The sequence below is a fragment of the Oncorhynchus tshawytscha genome, linkage group LG05, assembly GCF_018296145.1.
Source record: "Oncorhynchus tshawytscha isolate Ot180627B linkage group LG05, Otsh_v2.0, whole genome shotgun sequence".
Taxonomy (NCBI): domain Eukaryota; kingdom Metazoa; phylum Chordata; class Actinopteri; order Salmoniformes; family Salmonidae; genus Oncorhynchus; species Oncorhynchus tshawytscha.
Window position 1 is genome coordinate 4,081,107 of NC_056433.1, and position 24,029 is coordinate 4,105,135.

General features: G+C 41.8%; 1 protein-coding gene across 2 annotated transcripts; it reads left to right on the plus strand.

Moving 5' to 3' along the window:
- Window positions 1-3,469: 3,469 nt before the first annotated feature.
- On the plus strand, window positions 3,470-19,626 carry LOC112238422 (L-threonine 3-dehydrogenase, mitochondrial-like). Of its 2 annotated transcripts, XM_024407008.2 has the most exons (10): window positions 3,470-3,633; window positions 8,098-8,184; window positions 10,205-10,400; window positions 10,994-11,036; window positions 11,345-11,415; window positions 13,079-13,228; window positions 13,348-13,520; window positions 13,743-13,833; window positions 16,961-17,230; window positions 18,112-19,626. In XM_024407008.2, the coding sequence occupies exons 2-10, from the start codon at window positions 8,146-8,148 to the stop codon at window positions 18,249-18,251; spliced, it is 1,173 nt and encodes a 390-aa protein (XP_024262776.2). In that variant the 5' UTR covers window positions 3,470-3,633; window positions 8,098-8,145; the 3' UTR covers window positions 18,252-19,626. The 2 variants fall into 2 exon arrangements, with proteins under 2 accessions (XP_024262776.2, XP_042177284.1); XM_042321350.1 differs by lacking the exon at window positions 8,098-8,184 and having other exon boundaries at window positions 3,471-3,633.
- Window positions 19,627-24,029: the final 4,403 nt, after the last annotated feature.

Here is a 24,029-nt window from a genome sequence, read left to right on the forward strand (position 1 = left end):
GCTAGATTTGGGACATAACCCAGAGTAATTTCCTTGAGGTCACTGAACTTTGTGTACTTTAAAAAGTGTGTCGCTCTAAATCACTGATTAACCTGTTGCTTTGGAGTCAGGGGCCTAAAGTAGTGCACTATGTAGGGAATAAGGTGCCATAGGGCTCTGGTCTAACATAATGCACTATATAGGGAATAGGGCCCTGGTCTAAAGTAGTGCACTATATAGGGAATAGGGCTCTGGTCAACAGTAGTGCACTATATTAGGGGGCTATTTGGGACGCACTTAGTGTCTTGTTTCCTAATTCCCATACCCCTGATGACGGAAAGGGGGTGTGCACCTATCGACCAATCACAAGTCATCTGAGTTATGAGCCTGCTCTCTGGTTACTCGGGTCAGTCTGTGGTCGGCCCTGCCCTGCCTCTCCTTAGATACAAACAAACCTCAAAGTCAAACGAAGGGTGTGGAAAAACCAACATGTTCACACTGTAGGTCGAGTCACATGATCTTTAGGCCTTAATCACGTGATCTGTAGTCCTTAATCACATGATCTGTAGGTCGAGTCACATGATCTGTAGGCCTTAATCACGTGATCTGTAGGCCTTAATCACATGATCTGTAGTCCTAGTCACATGATCTGTAGGCCTAATCCCCTAGAGTATTAACATAATATAAAATCCCCATCAGAATCTGTCTATTTAAACTAAAGATATATTTTTTTTTGTATGGGCTGTGTCTCAGTCCGCCACATCCGTCTATGGCTGCATTCCAAACGTAAATGTAAAAGACACACTCTCCCCTCAGCCCTCAAATTAAGTGGACACCTCTGATGATCTATCATGAGTTAACACTTGCAGGGCGAGGGAGGAATGAATTAATTTTAAATGAATCGCCTTTGCATGGAAATTCGTCATTAGTTTGTCCCAACGTAGTGTTTTCAGTCATCACGGAACCACCGGTGTCTGTTGTGTGTGCTTTATATGCGCTACAGTCAATTATGATTTCATTTCATATCTTGGCCAAAAGACAATGCATCCGCGGACATCGAATACTAGCCATCTGACGATATCAGGTAAATTGAAATTATAATGTGATGTCAGGGAAAGTTATGCGCTGGCTATCGTTTCCAAAAGAGAGACGTGTTTGTGCCATTATGTGCATTAGTAGCACAATTTCTAACTTATTTACATTCATTTTTACTTATACTTGTAAGTTGACTCCATATGGATGTTAGTTTTAAGTTTTGGTCAAATTTTCATTGAGATGTACAATCATCCAGAATTAAATTATGGGATGTTTCAGGCCCTGGAGTGAACAGAATTCAATCACTCACACTTGGACCACAAACGAAGGCTAAGGGACTTAGGTTGCCAACTTTCCTTGCATGGCTAATTGTTTGGACCGACAGCAAAGATGGCCACTGGGATCCCCCCAAGGGCATATGGTGAGGGTAAGTGGACAAGCATATGTCTTTGACGTGTTTGGAATGCAGACCCCCTGTCTGTGGTGGGAAGTGGCAGAGCTACAGTGGTGTTTGTCAGACCAGGTGACATCCCCAAAATCAGTCTTCTCACAATAGCGTCACGCATTCGATGGTGCTCTTCGTAAGTATTATGTAAGTGGCTATATGAGAAGTGTATGATAATAAGGGTGTATTGTATGTATTGATGCTGAGTGTGTAATGTACAGGGTCTATTTTCTATACAGCAGTACCTGTGTTTAAGACAGTTTTCCCCTTGGGACATTTCCTATGTATAATTGACTAAATCATAATAAACATGAAAAAAAGAAAAGAATGCTACGTCTATATTTTGTACCAATTGACAGCAACACAAATGTATTTTCAGTGAACTGTTGCTTTGTTACAATGTTATGGGATTGTCAAAAATATATATATATATAATTTAAGATACTTGCCAGAACATTTCTCTGGTAACAGTTTTACAGCACCTTAGTGTCATATGCTGTAGTATTTTATCATAATGCTGCTCCATACTCCCACTTGAGGTCAGTTGCCAAATACCAGCTCTGAGGTAATACATTACACAGTATACCGGAATAACGTTTCTTACCACAATTACAGAAATCACTGGTTGACTCAGTATCATTTTTGTAAAAAAAAATATGCAAATAGACTGTGCAAGAAATTTGACTTCCAGACATTAGAGGAGGAGGTTTTTTAGTGGCATTTTTTTCAGTTTCGTCACCTCTCCCTCATGTCCCTTTACACACAATAGTGATGAACGGCTTGACTCATAACCCGCAGTCCGGACGGGTTAAGGGTCATTCAATATTGCCTGGCTGAAGGGCGGGTGGGTTGAATAAAGAGAAACAATACCTTAACATGTCTTATAAATGTAGAATTATTGTGCAATTTATATCTATAGGCTACATTGAGGGTTTTTCGATCTTAGTGCATAAACCTAAATGTTAGGGTTTAACTGTACTCGCGCCAAATAGCCAACACAGCCAATCGCTAAATGATGCTTTTGGGATCAGCAGTGCCGGCTGTGTTGTGTGGTGATTGTGAGTGCCGGCTGTGTTGTGTGGTTATTGTGAGGCGCTATACAAATTCAACAGTCACAAGATGGGATTTCAAAATAGGCCTTGTGGCACGTCAAGGGAACTGTAGCCTGCTGTTTAGATGGGTTTAAATGGAAACTGAAATCTGGACACTGACTGTAGGTCTAGAACTTCTCACATGACCTTAATAACTTCTGCAGAATTAAACGTTTCTTGCAGTAAAATGATACTCCAAATGTAGGCTAAATTTGGACCTGGGAACAGGAGCGGAAAAATATGCTGAATTTATTTCTTCATCGTGAGAGAACGCAATAGTCAGTTAGTTAGAATCTGTAGAGGTGCCGTCTTCATCATAAAAGCAGATAGTACTTAAAAAATATATATATAATCTTTCCCGTTTATTTTTTTTGCGTTATTGTATTTTCCTCCCCTAAACGTATTTGCACCGCGAAAGATGACCGAGAACTTTACCGATGTCAACTAGATTTAAGCATTTATTCTATCGATCTATTACATTATTCTGTTGAACAATGGTTGATTTAGTCTTCTAGGGCAAAATATAATGACAAAGGATAAGCTGTATGTATCCAATTATAGACAAGTTGACTAACAAAAAGCCTTACAAAATGACGGAAATTATCAGCAGAAACTAAATCAGGCAACAACAAAAAATCCTGCACCCCCTGTCAAAAAATCGTTCTGCCGTATTTGACTGTAGCCTATAGTGCATTTTCTATATTTACGGGTTAGGTTTGAGTGGGGCCTCAGATTTTCACATATAGTCGTTGAGTTGGTGTGCAGGCTCAGTCAATATCCTGACAGAACACTCCACTCATTGACGTCATGTGGGTGTGGACTCGACGCGGCAGTGGGACCGCACCTCCGAGGCTCCGCCAATCCGAGGGGAAACCGGCTTCTCTTGAACCCAGATGGCTTCTGCTGATATATAACGCCTGGTGCTGAGACATAAGTTATGAAAACTTACGAGCGTCGTATAGCTTGTCTAGCTGACAGCGAATAGGACGGACCAGACAAACTTGGGGAGAAGCATACCTAACCAAGGCGCAAAGAAACAAGGAACACTCTTCGAATTGCATAAATATCCAGACTATTTATTTGGTGAGTAATTATTCATTTTAACGTATTAAGTTAAAGCAGATATGTTGTGTAAACTGAATTGGGGTTTTATTCAAATTTCTTGAAGCAAAATGGACAATTATATGGGACAACATTGAGTTTTTTTATGCTTGCGCAAATTAGAACTTTTATTTTAAGGACGTAATATAAATAACTATTTTTATAGAGACTGTCGCTTATTGTTAATATATCTTGAAATCAGCAATCTAGTAGAATTAAAACAACTCGATCGATTCAACTGTTGGCACATCTAACCTTCGCTCCAAAAAAAAGTATCCTAAGCTAATAAGACGACATAGAGAAGAAGATATAACACTAACACTTGAAATTAAAACCTGCCAATGTGGTTTATAGCATTTCCGTTACGTGGCCGATACCCGGCCTTTGTTCGGTGTAGGCTTTTTCAATCAATCCCTGGACACCGTTCATATGAACCAGTATGAGGAGTTGGACCAAAGCCCGGTAGATGGCGATATTGAGCAGTTTCATCTTACCTTCCAAAGGGAATGTATTAATTTATTCCCCGTGGACCAATTCCTTACATTACACATTCTCCATTCAACTGCAAAGGCATCAATTTCCTCAACTCAATTTAATGGTGAGAAGGCGGGAAAAATAATTGATTGGCTGAAAGTGACATGCAACAACCGGGACTAGCATTACCTACTCTAGCATGGTGGTGGTAAATGGTGTTTCATGTACAAAGTACACATTTTCCCTGTTTTTTGTTGTTGTTGCCTTCTCTCTATTAAATAGAGTAAAAGAGGAAATTGACGCATTTGCAGCTTGTATAGCCGCCTGCATGCATTCCCTTTGCACAGTAAGATGAAACGACTCAATAGTGCATATCAATATGTTACGTGTACATATCTACCTCAACGACCTCGTACTCCTGCACATCCCCTCAATACAGGTACCCAGTGTCTATAGCCAAGTTATCGTTACACATTGTGTATTTATTATTACAGGTACCCAGTGTCTATAGCCAAGTTATCGTTAATCATTGTGTATTTATTATTACAGGTACCCAGTGTCTATAGCCAAGTTATCGTTACTCATTGTGTATTTATTATTACAGGTACCCAGTGTCTATAGCCAAGTTATCGTTACTCATTGTGTATTTATTATTACAGGTACCCAGTGTCTATAGCCAAGTTATCGTTACTCATTGTGTATTTATTATTACAGGTACCCAGTGTCTATAGCCAAGTTATCGTTACTCATTGTGTATTTATTATTACAGGTACCCAGTGTCTATAGCCAAGTTATCGTTACTCATTGTGTATTTATTATTACAGGTACCCAGTGTCTATAGCCAAGTTATCGTTACTCATTGTGTATTTATTATTACAGGTACCCAGTGTCTATAGCCAAGTTATCGTTACTCATTGTGTATTTATTATTACAGGTACCCAGTGTCTATAGCCAAGTTATCGTTACTCATTGTGTATTTATTATTACAGGTACCCAGTGTCTATAGCCAAGTTATCGTTACTCATTGTGTATTTATTATTACAGGTACCCAGTGTCTATAGCCAAGTTATCGTTACTCATTGTGTATTTATTATTACAGGTACCCAGTGTCTATAGCCAAGTTATCGTTACTCATTGTGTATTTATTATTACAGGTACCCAGTGTCTATAGCCAAGTTATCGTTACACATTGTGTATTTATTATTACAGGTACCCAGTGTCTATAGCCAATCGTTATCACTCATTGTGTATTTATTATTACACATTGTGTATTTATTATTACAGGTACCCAGTGTCTATAGCCAAGTTATCGTTACACATTGTGTATTTATTATTACAGGTACCCAGTGTCTATAGCCAAGTTATCGTTACTCATTGTGTATTTATTATTACAGGTACCCAGTGTCTATAGCCAAGTTATCGTTACTCATTGTGTATTTATTATTACAGGTACCCAGTGTCTATAGCCAAGTTATCGTTACTCATTGTGTATTTATTATTACAGGTACCCAGTGTCTATAGCCAAGTTATCGTTACTCATTGTGTATTTATTATTACAGGTACCCAGTGTCTATAGCCAAGTTATCGTTACACATTGTGTATTTATTATTACGTGTTATTCCTTTTCTATTATTTCTCTATTTTCTTTCTCTCTGCGTTGTTGGGAAGGGCCCGTAAGTCAGCATTACACTGTTAGTCTACACCTGTTGTTTACGAAGCATGTGACAAATAAACATTTATTTGAAACTCACGATCTATGGAAACGTAACGGCACTCAGGGCCCGGTGCAACCTTGGTTAAGTAAGAGACAGAAATTAAACACATCCGTCTGTGTTCTAGAAGCTATAGCCTACGTCATAGTGATTCTGAACAACAACAAAAACATTGGCGGGGCTGAGCCTTAGCCTACAGGTATGCTGTGTTTAAATACAGTTGAAGTCGGAATTCTATATACACCTTAGCCAAATACATTTAAAGTTTTTCAGTTCTTCACAATTCCTGACATTTAATCCTCGTACAAATTCCCTGTCTTTAGATCAGTTAAAATCACCACTTTATTTTAAGAATGTGAAATGTCAGAATAATAGTAGAGAGAATGAATTATTTCAGCTTTTATTTCTTTCATCACATTCCCAGTGGGTCAGAAGTTTACATACACTCAATTAGTATTTGGTAGCATTGCCTTTAAATTGTTTAACTTGGGTCAAATGTTTCGGGTAGCCTTCCACAAGATACCCACAATAAGTTGGATGAATTTTGGCCTATTCCTCCTGACAGAGCTGGTGTAACTGAGTCAGGTTTGTAGGCCTCTCCCCTCTTTTTCAGTTGTGCCCCAAATTTTCTATAGGATTGAGATCAGGGCTTTGTGATGGCCACTCCAATACCTTGACTTTATCGTCCTTAAGCCAGTTTGCCACATCTTTGGAAGTATGCTTGGGGTCATTGTCCATTTGGAAGACCCATTTGCGACCAAGCTTTTACTTCCTGGCTGATGTCTTGAGATGTTGCTTCAGTATATCCAAATAATTCTCCTCCTCATGATTCCATCTATTTTGTGAAGTGCACCAGTCCCTCCTGCAGCAAAGCACCCCCACAACATGATGCTGCCACCCCCGTGCTTCACGCTTGGGATGGTGTTCTTTGGCTTGCAAGCCTCCCCCTTTTTCCTCCAAACATAACGATTGTCATTATGGCTAAACAGTTCTATTTTTGTTTCATCAGACCAGAGGACATTTCCCCAAAAGCTATGATCTTTGTCCCCATGTGCAGTTTGCAAGCCATAGTCTGGCTTTTTTACGAGGGTTTTGGAGCAGTGGCTTCTTCCTTGCTGAGTGGCCTTTCAGGTTATGTAGGACTCGTTTTACTGTGGATATAGATACTTTTGTACCTGTTTCCTCCAGCATCTTCACAAGGTCCTTTGCTGTTGTTCTGGGATTGATTTGCACTTTTCGCACCAAAGTACCTTCATTTCTAGGAGACAGAACGCATCTCCTTCCTGAGCGGTATGACAGCTGTGTGGTCCCATGGTGTTTATACTTGCGTGCTAGTCCTTGTCCAGATGAATATGGTACTTTCAGGCGTTTGGAAATTGCTCCCAAGGATGAACCAGACTTGTGGAGGTCTACAATGTTTTCTGAGGTCTTGGCTGATTTCCTTTGATTTTCCCATGATGTCACGCAAAGAGGCACTGAGTTTGAAGGTAGGCCTTGAAATACATCCACAGGTACACCTCCAATTGACTCAAATTATGTCAATTAGCCTATAAGTAGCTTCTAAAGCCATGACATCATTTTCTGGAATTTTCCAATCTGTTTGAAGGCACAGTCAACTTAGTGTATGTGAACTTCTGACCCACTGGAATACAGTGCATTTTAAGGGAAATAATCTGTTTGTAAACAATTGTTGGAAAAAGTACTTGTGTCATGCACAAAGTAGATGTCCTAACCGACTTGCCAAAACTAGATTGTTAACAAGAAATTTGTGGAGTGGTTGAAAAACAAGTTTTAATGACTCCAACCTAAGTGTATGTAAACTTTCGACTTTAACTAAAGCCTTAGGCTATAGGAATGATGCGTTTACATAGCCAATCCTTGGCTCATCGTGTTCTCAGGGCATTTCGTATTATTCTGTACGTATATCTTTAGTATACATTACATTTTGTATGGTAGGCTTTGTATTAATTAGTGAATGTCTGTCATCCTTTCCGTATGATATGTTACAAATTGCAATTTGTACAGTATGTTTACGAATTTTCTCAATGTACAAATGGTACGAATTGCAAAACGTATAATATGTTATGAAATCCAATTTGTTCTGGCTAATGTTAGATGACTTAAGCTAACGTTAGCTAGCATTAGGGGTTAATGTTAGGGTTTAGGTTAGGGGAAGCCAACATGGTAAGTAGTTAAATATCTAAAATGCTGAAGTTGTCCGTGATGAGCTTTGAACACACAACCTTTTGGGTTGCTACAGGTTCTCATTGGCTCAATGTGCTAGGCTTGGCTCAACAGATGGAGATGCATGAGGGCGCTAATTTACCTTGAAAGAGGAATTCATTCAGTGAGTAAAATGAGTATCAAGGACAATTTATTATGTTGCACTTGCAACTGTGGGGAAAATGAGGCCAATCACTACATGGCTACACTACACTATATGTTTGAATGTTCTTGACAGACGCAGACCAAATGAACAGTGTTTATTGAATGAGACAAATTAGACTAGGCTAGAGTTAGATACATTACGAGTCATAGAGGGACGAGAGCGAGTCATAGGGGGACGAGAGCGAGTCATAGGGGGACGAGAGCGAGTCATAGGGGGACGAGAGCGAGTCATAGCGGGACGAGAGCGAGTCATAGCGGGACGAGAGCGAGTCATAGCGGGACGAGAGCGAGTCATAGGGGGACGAGAGCGAGTCATAGCGGGACGAGAGCGAGTCATAGCGGGACGAGAGCGAGTCATAGCGGGACGAGAGCGAGTCATAGCGGGACGAGAGCGAGTCATAGCTGCACCATATTTGCACCTTGAGTGGTTTTGCACGCCTGCTACTATTATTTGCCCTTATGATTGTAGGCATGTGAAAACACTGAGCCTGGAAAAAAGATATTGAATGGTCAGTGAACATCACCATTTGAGGCATGTAATTAACTAAATGTATTTAAATTCAGGCTGCAATATGTTATCGGTGTATCAATAGACCCAGACACTACAAAGATACAGGCATCCTTCCTAACTCAGTAGCCGGAGAAGAAGGACACCACTCAGGGATTTCCCCATGTTGTCAATGGTGACTAAAAAACAGTTAGAGTTTAATGTTTGTGATTCTATTTATATTGTTTTATTACCATTTTCATTGTATTATTTCACTAATCCTGCATGTTGGAGTGGGGGAGGCTGAGATTTCACTGTACCCTGTAATCTCACCTGCAACCCTGTACATGTGACTATTAAACGATCTGACGCTGATAGGAGAAAACTGAGGACGGATCAACAATATTGTAGTTACAGTACTCTAATTGACAAAGTGAAAAGAATGAGGCCTGTACAGAAAATGCATCTCAAAATATGGTGAGGCAATTAACTTTTTGTCCTGAATTAAAAGTGTTATGTTTGGGTCAAATCCAATAAAACACATTACTGAGTAGCACTCTCTGTATATTCAAGCACAGTTGTGGCTGCATCATGTCATGGGTATGCTTGTGATTGTTAAGGACTGGGGAGTTTTTCAGGACAAAAAAAGAAACAGAAACATGCAAAGTCCTAGAGGAAAACCTGGTTCAGTCTGCTTTCCACCAGACACTGGGAGATGAATTCACCTTTCAGCAGGACAATAAGTTAACCCCCTAAGGTCGATGTCCGCAAATAAATAAATAAATAATATCCCCAGCAAAATCCATCAGTTTAAGCTAGATATCTGTTTTTTTTTGCGTCTCAATCCACCACAAGCCTTTGTTGCACTTCCGCATCTGCTGTGACAAAGCTAGAGCAGTGTTGGTCAGACCTTGAGACACTCCGAAAATTTGCCTTCTCACAAAATCGTCTGTGGCATTCGAACGGTTTGGCCTACAGGGTCTCATCTATGGAAAGATGAGACTCTCACAAACACGATTCCTTATTTTGCTCTAAGACCCCCACAAGCATCTGAAGTCGGTACAGCCGATCTGACAACTTCTGTCCCAACATCTTAATATGTGCAAAGGTGAGACTCTCAGGAACACACACATGTCAATTGTTTTGCTGTAGGATTTTATGACAGACATTCCTCTAGTGTAAAGTATTCAGATTTCTTCTTTCTGCCCCCCCTTCTGTTTATATTTTTTAATTTAACTTTTATTTATTCAGCCCAATGCCCATCTAAGGTCTGATGCTGCAAATTAGCAAAAGATTGATGGTGGATCAATGCATCTGATTGATGATCCAATATGTTTTAATTGTATCTGTAGCTAGCAAATAAAAACATTTATTATAGGTAATGTATTCTGAACCATGAGTTTGAGTCCTTGACAATAAAAGCATTCTACCTATTTGTAAAGTATTCAGGTGAGTGGGGTCCTTACAATGCCCCCCCATCCTCCTCCTTTAGGTGACTGTCAAGATGCCTGTTATTAGAACTCTCAGCAAGGTGGCTAAGCAGGCCCTCCTGAACCCAGGATGTGGCTGTCAGCCAATCACAGTGGCCGTACGGACCATCAGCTTCTCGCCCCGCCAGGTCACCTCGGACGCCAGCTTCCATTCCGTGTCCTTCTCCGAGACGGACCACCCCAAGGTGCTCATCACAGGTAAGACCAATCAATGAATCACTCAGTTAAGACCCCCCTAGAGATGACCTAAAGGAAGAAACATAACACAATAGAATCTCTTATTAATGATTTGAAGAAGCATCTTCCTCTAACGACTCTCAAGCTAGCTGTAGTCTGTGGGACGAACCTCAATAACACAATTTCTCTCTGAATAAGATGAGCTTCATCTAACTGAACATTAACAAGGATTCTCAAGCAACAGACAGGCTTAGCTCTATTTGTGGGAAGCGAACCTTAATTACACAACCTTACAACCTAACACAATAGGACCTCTATCTATGGTTTATCTAAGTAAAGACACGTTGTCTAACTTAACCTAAACGAGACTCCCAAGCAACAGATAGCTGTTTGTTGTGTGAACTGAACAGCTGTAGGTGTGAAGCTAGGGCCTCTCCTTCTCCGATGTAGATTCTCTACGCCTAACTTAACTTAACCTGACGTATCCTGATCTCCACGGCAACCCTGTCGTCATGTTGCTGATCTGTAACGATAAGGTCTCTAATTTCCTCTAATAGTAATATGTTTTGTCTTTTGTCTCTGTCTATATCTCCCTCCCTCCCTCCCTCCCTCAGGCGGCCTTGGACAGTTGGGGGTAGGGCTGGCTAAAAGGTTGAGGTAAGACCATTACAGTGTTCTGTAATAGCGTATGCTTGCCCTTCTACAAGTGTTGCTGTTTATTAACAGTATATACATATGGTATACATTAATTTAGGGTCATATTTGGATGCTTATTATTAGTACTTAGTCTAGGTCCCACTTAAAACAAACTACAATTTATAAAGCCTTTGTATAGCATACATAAAGCTTTCAAAGCACTGTGGTAACCCAGTGATCAAGAACCAACCACTGAACGTAGTCTTTAGGAGGGAATGTTTTAGTTCTTCTTCTTCTTGTGTTTTTAAATGTAACTTCCTGTTTCACAGGAAGCGGTTTGGAAACAAGAATGTAATCCTGTCAGATATCAGGAAGCCTCCAAGCCACGTTTTCTACAGCGGTGAGTGATACACAACATGTCAACACAATATAACCTCTCAGACGTTATACACAGTTTCAAGCATCTGCTGATCTAGGATCAGTTTTGCCCTTTAGATCACAGTGAATAACCAAGATTTCATGGACAGAGGGGACCTGATCCTAGATCAGCACTCCTACTCTGAGACACTTAAGAGTATTACTCAATTGGTCTGTTGTGAATACAGCGTGACGTCTGTGAGGTGAGACTACAGGCACACAATGGCATGGTGGTTGGATGGTGATTTACTGTGCTACTGAAGTCGACCGGTCTGTCTATCTACCGGTCTGGCTGTATTTGCATCACACTGGGTTGACGTCAGACTAGGTTGTTCATTCACCAGACTGTGTAAATATTCTGTTGGTGTCTGATCAGCTCACCAGCTAACGGGCTAAATTACGGCGTTACTAGGGCTGTTTCGGTGACCGTATTTCCACCACACAGGCGGTCACGAGTCATAAAGGCAGTCAAATTCCACGTGACCATTTATTCAATAATTAGGCTTCTCCAAGCTCTGATGCTGCTGATGGTCATTAGTAGCCTACTAAACTTGCTAATTGCCTGGTGCTCACCACTCTATTGTCCCTCTAATCACTCTGACATCAATGGAAATGAATTTGAAAATGAGCCCATGAGCTCATGTTGGCTAAGATTTCAATAGGCTATGCAATTGCGTGATAAAATAGTATGATGGCCTCTATTAAAAAGAGGAGGATCCCATCAGCTTTCTATAGGCTAGGCCTATATTATTATGTATTTCTCAACTTTCCTGATATTAATGTTACATTAATTAATGTTACATGTTACATCATGCTTAATTAGACCTGACTAAAATAAATAATGGATGTATTGTGTTGGTGTAGACTATATTACATGGATTTATTGTGATGGTGTAGGTAGATTATATTACATGGATTTATTAGACTTTTTAAAATGTAGATGTTCCAAAGGTCTGCATCAGTGGCTTGTAGGCTGTGCGTGGAAGCCAGGAGATGCTAAGTGTGTTTATGTTAATTAACGGTCAACTACTGTGAGACCGATTAGTTATATTTGCTTGACAATCACCGGCTGAATAAATTTTGTGACCGCCACAGCCCTAGTCGTTACAACCAGGAAGGAAGCATTAACCTGATTCCCGTTTGGCTAACGTTACATTTATTAATTCATTAATTCAGGAGAATGTAAACTTGTCCGTAGTTTGCTTTAACATTTCTGAAATGTAAATTGAAAAGACATCTGGAGGGTTCCGTAGTTAAATTAGGGAATGATTTGGTTAGTTGTGATATTGATCCTTGTGAAAAGCTTCTTGTACAGAACGTCACCAGGAAGTGAATGTGTTTTGAACAGTTGATGAATGGTGATTGATTGGTCAAAACTGTCTACTACAATGCTTGATGAATGGTGATTGGTTAGTCAATAACCTGTAATGAACTGTCTGCTACATTGACTGATGCAGGGCCAGCTACTACTAAGTAAGTCTATAGGAATTGTCCAGGGCACTGCTTAACCAACCGTTATCATGAGTACTATTAGTAATTCTCATCCAAAATCCAGAAGACATTACAATTATACTTGGGGCTTTAAGTGAGACCACTGTTTTATATTGATGCTTGTTGTTTCTATGGTGCTTCCTGTTTCTCCTCAGGCCCCTTCATCTACTCTGACATCCTGGACTATAAGAACCTGCGTGAGATTGTGGTGAACAACCGCATCACGTGGTTGGTCCATTACAGTGCCCTGCTCAGCGCCGTGGGAGAGGCCAACGTATCTCTGGCTCGCGACGTCAACATCACTGGTGAGCAATGGAGAAACTGTCATCTTGGCTCAGCCTAGATCCTTGCCACACCAAAGCTTCCTTTTAACCTGGCCTGGGAGGTGCCCAAAGAGAGTAACTGTGAACTTCCTGTTCCTCAGGGCTCCACAACATCCTGGACATTGCAGCGGAGCACGGCCTGCGTCTGTTCGTCCCCAGCACCATCGGAGCCTTTGGGCCCACCTCACCCCGGAACCCGACCCCTGACCTCTGTGTCCAGAGACCCAGGACCATCTATGGAGTCTCCAAGGTTCACGCAGAGCTCATGGGAGAGGTGAGATAAAAACACATGAATACAGAAGAAATTACCAATCAGCATTCAGCCTCAAGCCATTCAACCTCAGTCCAGAACCAGAATCACCTTAATTCCCCATTTACATGTACCAAGAATTTGACCTGGTGAATTTGACCCCTTCAAATCATCTTAAATCATTGGTCTGTAATGTCACTATAAGTGAAACATCCTAACTCTTATTGCCTGTCATCCCTCCAACAGTACTACCACCACCGCTACGGCCTTGACTTCCGCTGTCTGCGCTACCCAGGAATCATATCTGCTGACTCACAGCCTGGAGGAGGAACGACAGGTGAGTTAGAGAGACACACACCCCCTCCCCACACACACACCAAAGCGGAACACCAGGCTCCTCACTGTCATAACTCTATTTGAGTCCACCCCTCCCAACTTCAATGTGTCGTTGGGGGTTATCTAACAGGGACATGTTGTAGAACGTCTGCCTCCTGACTTCAACGTGTCGTTGGGGGTTATCTAACAGGGACATGTTATAGAACGTCTGCCTCCTGACTTCAACGTGTCTTTGGGGTTTATGTAATGGGGACATGTTCTAGAACATTATGGTTATGGCCTTCAGCAATTTTAGCCAGGGTGATGATGTGAGAACGTGATGCAGTATGTAACCCATGTCTCAACCCCTGCCCTCCTCGACACACCCCTCCCACCATGCCTGGTAACCTCACTTTGGGACGGGGTTGTGGTTGTTGCAAAAACGAAAGTAGGGTGGTTGGTATGGGTGGGCGTATAATGCGATCGTTTAGCAACCCGAAGGTTGCAAGTTCAAATCTCATCAGACAATTTTAGCTAATTAGCATTTTTTCACCTACTTTCTACTTTGCAACTACTTAGCATGTTAGCTAACTCTTCCCCTATCCCTAACCTTATCCCTTTAACGTAACTCCTAAATTTAACCCTTCTAGCTAACCCTAACCCTTTAACCTAAACCTAACCTTAACACAAACCCCTAGCCTAGCTAACATTAGCCAGCTAGCTAACATTAGCCAGCTAGCTAACATTAGCCACCTAGCTAACATTAGCCACCTAGCTAACATTAGCCACCTAGCTAACATTAGCCACCTAGCTAACATTAGCCACCTAGCTGACATTAGCCACCTAGCTAACATTAGCCACCTAGCTAGATTACGTAACATATCATGCGTTTCACAAATGTGTAACACATTGTACGCTTTCTGTAAGGTAACAAGGTCAGATTGCAGCTCTAATTTAGCCATGTGAACAGTTGGGACAATGGGAATACATAACAGCATCTGCAAACAGATGACTGTTACAAGTTAACAGAAAGACCAATATTATTTATAGAAGTAGTCAAGAGAACCTAGGATTATCTAGACCTGGTGGATTATCTAGACCTGGTGGATTATCTAGACCTGGTGGATTATCTAGACCTGGTAGATTATCTAGACCTGGTGGATTATCTAGACCTTTATGGTACGCTATTTGTAATATCCGGAAAACTAGACATAACACCATCGAAGATCACACTTTTTAAAACATTTGTTTACCGTTATTTAAATCGGTTATGAACAAATTCTTACTTACAATGACGGCCTACCGAGAAACAGTGAGTTAACTGCCTTGTTCAAGGGGCAAAACAACAGATTTTTTTTTTTACCTTGTCAGCTCGGGGATTTGATCCAGCAACCTTTTGGTTACTGGCCCAACGCTCTAACCACTAGGCTATCTGCCACCAGCTACCTATTGAATCCTGTCTGAGAAATAATTTGCAAACCACTTGCAAGATACCTGATCCAGGCCTATTTCAACCTTTGAATCAGAGTGTGATGGTCAACAGTATCAAAGGCCTTGGTCTATAAATAAGGCTGCACAATTATTTGTATAATCTATGCAGCTTAATTAACACATCATCTAGAACAAGAGTAGCAGCTGAAACCGTGCTTTGTCCTGGTCTAAAACCTGATTGGTCCAAATGTATAATAGAGTGAGAATTTAAACATGTTCTTTGATTGGCCAGAGAGTCTAAAACTTTGAATAATCGAGATTGTTTGGAAATTGGATGTTAGTTATCTAAGTCAGAAGGATCTCCTCCTTCTTGTAGGGGGAAGACATGGTGTCGTTCCAGATCGTAGGGGGAACACCAGGAGCAATTGTGAAGTTCCAGGGGTCCGAGGCCTATTGGCAACGTTTGGAGTTATTTGGCAACCTTATCAAAACATATATGTCTATAGACTAGACTACATGATGCTGTGATACCAACCTTATCGAAACATATTGGTCTATGGGCGAGGCTACATGATGCTGTGATACCAACCTTATCAAAACATATAGACTTCAAACACTGGGCATCAACATTAATTTGAGTTATGAATTGATTGTCTATGGGCGAGGCTACATGATGCATGCAACTATGATTTGAAAAAGTTGACTGCCTCAGACTGCACACATCATTCACAAGTGATAATATTGTCACGCATCAGACTGACTATTCTCAATTTAATCTGGTCTTTACATGTAATAAATAATGTGTGAAATTAGTTTTGATTTAGATTGGACCATTATGCATCTGTCAGAACAGGGCCAAGGCAAAGAAAATACACGTCAACCATAAGCACTTGAATAGCAAACGGAGGACACTTTTCCCCCTGGTTCATTTTCATGCCAGCCAGGTAGGCTATACTCCTGTTGTAAAGAGAAGCAATGTGCTTACTATTAGTAAAGTTGAGAAATAAATATAGTAGGCCTAGCCTAGAGAAAGCCGATGGGACCCTCCTCTGTTTGCTCTCGTAATTGCGTAACCTATTGAAGTGTTGCGCAACATGACTAATAGGAGCAGTTATATCATTCCCCTGCATCAACCAGCTACGAGGAGCCGAATCTCACTGCACATCAGCTGATACTATTCACTGGCTCTTATGAATGTGTTCGATTTGATTTTCCATCACATTTGCATTGATGTCAGAGTGGTTAGAGGAACAATAGAGCCCTGAGTACCAGGCCATTGGTGACCTGATGGAGGGACAATAGAGCCCTGAGTACCAGGCCATTGGTGACCTGATGGATGGACAATAGAGCCCTGAGTACCAGGCCATTGGTGACCTGATGGATGGACAATAGAGCCCTGAGTACCAGGCCATTGGTGACCTGATGGATGGACAATAGAGCCCTGAGTACCAGGCCATTGGTGACCTGATGGATGGACAATAGAGCCCTGAGTACCAGGCCATTAGTGACCTGATGGATGGACAATAGAGCCCTGAGTACCATAGAGTTTTGGAGACACCTAGTTACCTTGACTCTACAGTCACGTGGAATTTGACTTGTGACTGTGGTGGTCAACAGCCCTATCTTAGTGTGTATACTCTAAATAGATTGAAAGTCATCAATTACTATGATCAGACCAAACCTATCTAAACCTCTCCTCCCCTCCTCCCTTTCTTCAGACTACGCGGTAGCCATATTCCATGATGCTGTCAAAACGGGGAAGTTTGAGTGCAACCTGAAGCCAGACACGCGGCTGCCCATGATGTACATCGAAGACTGTCTGCGTGCCACCGTGGAGATGATGGAAGCGCCCGCAGACACCCTCTCCATGAGGACCTATAACATCAACGCCATGAGCTTTACCCCTGAAGAGCTGGCTCAGGAGGTCCAGAAACAGCTGCCGGACCTGGAGGTCACCTACGACATTGATCAAGTCAGACAGGCCATCGGTAAGATCAATACATTTAATTGATCCTTTATTCAGACTGGTTGGTTGGGTGGGTTGCAAAATTCCTATTTCCTGAAAACCTAGTGGGGGGATTCCTTCCTGATTCTGGCAATCATCCAACTGGGGATTTCTGGGAATTTTGGGAAAAGTTATCCTGATACTGGTGGGTGATACCATTGAGATCGAAGATCGATGAACGAGGGAGCCTTGTCTAAATGCGCCACTGAAGGGTCTTTCGAGATTCTCTTGAACTTCCAAGCATTTATATTTGAGTTAAATGTAGAAACTAGCAACAAAAGTCTCATGTGACAATTTTACTAACTACTTTTAGCAGACGCTCTTACCCAGAGAGACTAGCAGACGCTCTTACCCAGAGAGACTAGCAGACGCTCTTACCCAGAGAGACTAGCAGACGCTCTTACCCAGAGAGACTAGCAGACGCTCTTACCCAGAGAGACTAGCAGACGCTCTTACCCAGAGAGACTTAGTCAGTGAGTCATTTAGCAGACACTGTTATCCAGAGAGACTTACAGTCAGTGAGTCATTTAGCAGAAGCTCTTACACAGAGAGACTTACAGTCAGTGCATTCTTAAGGAAGCTAAGTTAGACGGACAACCACATATAGTAAGCAAATGTTTCCTCAATAACTAGCTGTCAGCGAAGTCAGTGCCAGTAATAAGACATTCACATTATGAACACGCCCCCAACATTATGAACACGCCCCCAACATTATGAACACGCCCCCAACATTATGAACACGCCCCCAACATTATGAACATGCCCCCAACAATATGAACACGCCCCCAACATTATGGGCACGCCCCCAACATTATGAACATGCCCCCAACAAAACAAATCCTCTTCTCTTCTCTCCCTTTTCAGCTGACAGCTGGCCAATGAACTTTGACGACTCTAACGCGCGGAACGACTGGGGCTGGAAACACGACTACGACCTCCCGGAGCTCGTCCAGACCATGCTCAACTACATCGGCTCAGACTCGCGCATCGCACAGACCAACTGAGGGGCCAGCGGTGACGTGCTTCTCGGTGTCATGCTGGATTAGTGTTGTTTCTTTGTACATACTGTAAAAAAACTTTGTTATAGAGGAGGGAGACACGTGGTCTATGAAGATTTGTTAGAGAGGAGGGAGACACGTGGTCGAAAAAAAGACTGTTGTTATAGAGGAGGGAGAAACGTGGTCTGGAAATAGTCACTGTTTTCTCTCTCTCCTCTCTTTGTCTTTCTCTGTCTTTCTCTGTCTGTTTCCGTCTGTCTCAGTCTGTGTGGCAGAACAAGCTACTACAATGTAAAGGTTGGTCGCTTGAGAAATAGACGTTTGACTTTCCCCTTCTGGGAAAAGAGGTTAGAACAGAGGGTCTGTGAGAACATGTTTAGATGAAACATCTCAGAGAGGTTGACTTGCACGGCTATGAATTGTTCACTCTATTGTACCATTGTGACATTTTCAAGGCAAACAATCAAAGAATGTAGCATTGGTCTTAAGTGCTTGAACACTTCTTCTCTCTGTGGTGAGCTATGTAAGGCTATTGTAAAGGGGTTAACGATTGTATAAATGTTTTTGATAAGAGAATTCAGGTATCAGAGGGCCTAAATGTATGGCCATAATCACATTAAGTTTTACTAGCATATAAGCATTGTAATTTGATGCAGTTTAGAGTAAAGAGAGAATGATTGCAACCCTTTTAAATCTTGTATTATTTTTTTTATCATTGAACAGTTATAATTCTGCGTGTGTGTTTTAATATCAATGTGTGGAAGCACCAGCTCACATTTTTCTATTATTTTATGTTCTTTCAGCTGGTTTTTTTTTCTCCCACTGATTTCATTCTTGTATGTATTCTGTCTGCTGGTGATAACTGACTGGGAATGATGTTGAATCAATGTGCTCCTTGCACTGCTTGTATGTAAAGTGTGAATGTTCCACAAATGACTCTCAAACGACTCCCTGGATAGTGTCCACCATATTCCTTAAATATTCCCTATACACTATAAAAGGGATTTCCCATTTGGGATGCATCCTATTTGACTGTTTCTGTTAGTTCGTAAGTGACCTGTCAGGGATGTCCGTTTTCACTCCGTCTGTTTGTCAAAAGGGGTCCATGTGGTGGTTGTATGTTTTTCTTTTCGGACGCTATCGTTGTAAATGAATTCAATGCTTTCTGTGTGTAAGTCTGGAAACAAATGTGTGTTCTTTCAATCACAAATCTGCTTTGCATTACAGTATCTCTTTTCTGTATCCTCTTAATATGACATGTATTTGTCAGGGACCGTGTTCAACATGCCATTGCACCATCTTTATATAGATAGTTCATTTTCATCTGTAGTCCCTGGGCAGAAAACAGTCAACATTAAAACATCAATACAATCCTACAGTATAACGCACTGTTTTCCTCCTCACTGTTACAATGTAAACAGACTCTTCCTTTTCACTGCCTCACCAGTTTGAGCTTCTACTTTTTAAAAATCCACCTTTCCAGAAACAAGTCTCTCAATGTTTCCGCTTGTTATAGACCCCCTTCAGCCCCCAGCTGTGCCCTGGACACCATATGTGAACTGATTGCCCCCCATCTATCTTCAGAGTTAGTACTGTTATTGTGACCTAAACTGGGATATGCTTAACACCCTTACTGTCCTAAAATCTAAGCTAGATGCCCTCAATCTCACACAAATTATAAAGGAACCTACCAAGTACAAACATAAATCTGTAACCATGGGCACCCTCTTAGATATCATCCTGACCAACTTGCCCTCTATATACACCTCTGCTGTCTTCAACCAGGATCTCAGCGATCATTGCCTCATTGCCTGCGTGCGTAATGGGTCCAGGGTCAAACGACCACCCCTCATCACTGTCAAACGCTCCCTAAAACACTTCAGCGAGCAGGCCTTTCTAATCGACCTGGCCAGGGTATCCTGGAAGGATATTGACCTCATCCTGTCAGTAGATGATGCCTGGTTGTTCTTTAAAAGTGCTTTCCTTGCCATCTTAAATAAGCATGCCCCATTCAAAAAATGTAGAACTAAGAACAGATATAGCCCTTGATTCACCCCAGACTTGACTCCCATTGACCAGCACAAAACATCCCGTGGCGTTCTGCATCAGCATCGAATAGCTCCCGCGATATGCAACTTTTCAGGGAAGTCATGAACCAATATACACAGTCAGTTAGGAAAGCTAAGGCAATAATTTTTCTAACAGAAGTTTGCATCCTGTAGCACTAATTCCAAAAAGCTTTGGGACACTGTAAAGTCTATGGAGAATAAGAGCACCTCCTCCCAACTTCCCACTGCACTGAGTCTAGGAAATACAATTACCACCGATAAATCTACGATAATCTATCATTTCAATAAGCATTTTTCTACAGCTGGCCATGCTTTCCACCTGGCATCCCCTACCCCGGCCAACATCTCAGCACCCGCTGCAGCAACTTGCCCAAGCCCCCCCGCTTCTCCTTCACCCAAATCCAGACAGCTGATGATCTGAAAGAGATGCAAAATCTGGATCACTACAAATCAGCTGGGCTAAACAATCTGGATCTCTATCTAAAATTATCTTGTTTTATCCCTATTACTAGCCTGTTCAACCTCTCTTTCATATCGTCTGAGATCCCCAAAGATTGGAAAGCTGCCACAGTCATCCCCCTCTTCAAAGGTGGAGACACTCTAGACCCAAACTGCTATAGATATCTATATGCATCCTGCCCTGTCTTTTCTAAAATCTTTGAAAGCCAAGTTAACAAACAGATCACCAACCATTTTCGAATCCCAACGTACCTTCTCCACTGTGCAATCTGGTTTCCGAGCTGGTCATGGGTGCACCTCTGCCAAGCTCAAGGTCCTAAATGATATCATAACCACCATCGATAGAAGATAGTACTGTGCAACCGTCTACATCAACCTGGCCAAGGCTTTCGACTCTGTCAATCACTGCATTCTTATCGGCAGAATCAATAGCCTTGGTTTCTCAAATGACTGCCTCGCCTGGTTCACGAACATCTTCTCAGATAGAGTTCAGTGTGGAGGGCATGTTGTCCGGACCTCTGGCAGTCTCTATGGGGATGCCACAGGGTTCAATTCGCGGGCCGACTCTCTTCTCTGTATACATCAATGATGTTGCTCTTGCAGCTAGTGAATCTCTGATCCACCTCTATGCAGACGACACTATTCTGTATACTTCTGGCCCTTCTTTGGACACTGTGTTAACAAACCTCCTAACAAGCTTCAATGCCTTACAACACTCCTTCCGTGGCCTCCAACTGCTTTTAAATGCTAGTAAAACTAAGTGCATGCTCTTCAACCGATTGTTGCCTGCACCCGACCGCACGACTAGCATCACTACTCTGGACGGTTCTGAATATGTGGACAACTACAAATACCTAGGTGGCTGGTTAGAATGTAAACTCTCCTTTCAGACTCATATCAATCATCTCCAATCCAAATTAAACCTAGAATCGGCTTCCTATTTCGCAACAAAGCCTCCTTCACTCATGCTGCCAAACAGACCCTCGTAAAACTGACCATCCTATCGTCCTCCATTCAGCAGCCACCTGTGGTCTCTTGAGCATTTACCATAATATTTGATTTTCTGAGTGAGAATGAGCTTTTGCATAAATATTATTATGATTATCTTAAATAAAGGTAAAATAAAAAAATAAAAAAGCATATGGGGATTTGGAGAGATTGAATATATCTGTTAACACACCAGGTCTGCGCATGCTCTGAGGATGTGGCTAGGGATGCCGTCTGGGCCGGCAGCCTTGTGAGGGTTAACACGCTTAAATGTCACGTCAGCCATGGAGAAGGAGAGCCCACAGTCCTTGGGAATGGGCCGCGTCGGTGGCACTGTGTTATACTCAAAGTGGGAAAAGAAGGTGTTAGCTTGTCCAAAAGCAAGACGCGATGTCCAAGACGTGGCTGGTTTTCCTTTTATAATCCATGATTGTCTGTAGACCCTGCCACATACGTCTAATGTCTAAGCCGTTGACCCGGGACTCAACTTTGTCCCTATACCGACGTTTAGCCTGCTTGATTGCTTTGTGGAGGGAATAACTACACTGTTTGTATTTTCCCAGTCTTCTTGCCCTGGTTAAATGCGGTGGTTCGCGCTTTCAGTTTTGTGCAAATTCTCTCATCTATCCACGTTTTCTGGTTGGGGTAGGTTTTAATACTTTTAATAATTGTACAGTGGGTACAACATCTCCTATGCACTTCCTGATAAACTCATTCACCGTATCGGTTTATGTGTTGATATTATTTTCTGAAGCTACTCTGAACATATCCCTGATCTGCGTGATCAAAACAATCTTGAAGTGCGGATTCCGATTGGTCAGACCAGCGTTGAATAGTCCTCACCACTGTTGCTTCCTATAGGTTTCAGCCTATAGGAAGGGAGGAGCAAGATGGAATCGTGGTCCGTTTTCCCAAATGGAGAGCGGGGGAGGGCCTTATATGCATTCTGGAAGGTAGTATAGCAATGGTTGAGGGTTTTAGCAGCGCTAGTACAACAATCAATATGTTGATAGAATTTCAGGAGCCCTTTCCTCAAATTTGCCTTGTTAAAATCCCCAGCTACAATAAATGCAGCCTCAGGATATCTGGTTTCCAGTTTGCATAAAGTCCAGGGAAGTTCTTTGAGGGCCATCGTGGTATCCGCTTGGAGGGATATAGACCACTGTGGCTATTATTGACGAATATTCTCTCTCTGCATCTGATTGTGAGATATTCTAGGTTGGGTGAACAGAAGGACTTGAGTTCCTGTATGTTATCACAGTTACACCACCATAAGTCGTTAATCATAAAACATAAAACAACCTCCACGCTTCTGCTTCCCGGAGAGATGTTTGTTCCTGTACTGAGAGAGATGTACTGAGAACCCACCTGGCTTTAGAGAGTCAGACAGTATATCTCAAGAGAGCCATGTTTCTGTGAAACATAGTATGTTACAATCCCTGGTGTCTTTCTGAAAAGCAACTCTCGCCTTGAGCTCATCAATTTTATTATCCAGAGTTTGGACATTAGCGAGTAAAATACTCGGGAGCGGTGGGTGGTTTGCAAGCTTCCTAAGTCGGACCAGAAGATTCCCTCGAGTACCTCTCCTTCGCCGGCATTGTTTTGGGTCAGCTTCTGGAATAAATTAAATTGCTCTGGGGAGAGAGCAAACAAATGATCCATTCCAGAGAAGTCATAATCCTGGTCGTAATTCAGGAAGTTCTGGTGAGTTACCGACGCTCTAATATCTAATAGTTCTGTATGTAATGACACAAAACAACTCCTGAGTGTTTATCCGAATGGATAACAGCATATATGCAGTACCAGTCAAAAGTTTGGACACACCCACTCATTCCAGGGTTTGTTTTTATTTTTACAAATTTCTTGTAGAATAAAAACTATGAAATAACACATATGGAATCGTGTAGTAACCAAAGAGTGTTAAACAAATCTAAATATATTTAATATTTGATATGATTCAAACTAGCCATCCTTTTTTCCTTGATAACAGCTTTGCAATCTCATGGCATTCCCTCAACCAGATTCATGAGGTAGTCACCTGGAATGCATTTCAATTAACTTCTTTTGGCTGCAGGAGCAGTATTGAGTAGCTTGGATGAAAGGTGCACAGAGGTGCCCATATTCAACGGCCTGCTCCTCAGTCATAGTTACTAATATTTGCATATTATTATCAGTATTGGATAGAAAAAACTGAAGTTTCTAAAACTGTTTGAATTATGTCTGTGAGTATAACAGAACTCATATAGCAGGCAAAAACCTGAGAAATTCC

What these genes read in the sequence shown, in the direction of transcription:
- LOC112238422 (XM_024407008.2), top strand. Translation starts at nt 8,146, where the DNA reads ATGAGGGCGCTAATTTACCTTGAAAGAGGAATTCATTCA. An exon ending in GGGCTGGCTAAAAGGTTGAG is followed by an intron (nt 11,037 to 11,344) that starts GTAAGACCATTA and finishes CCTGTTTCACAG; the next exon opens with GAAGCGGTTTGGAAACAAGA. An exon ending in AAGCCACGTTTTCTACAGCG is followed by an intron (nt 11,416 to 13,078) that starts GTGAGTGATACA and finishes GTTTCTCCTCAG; the next exon opens with GCCCCTTCATCTACTCTGAC.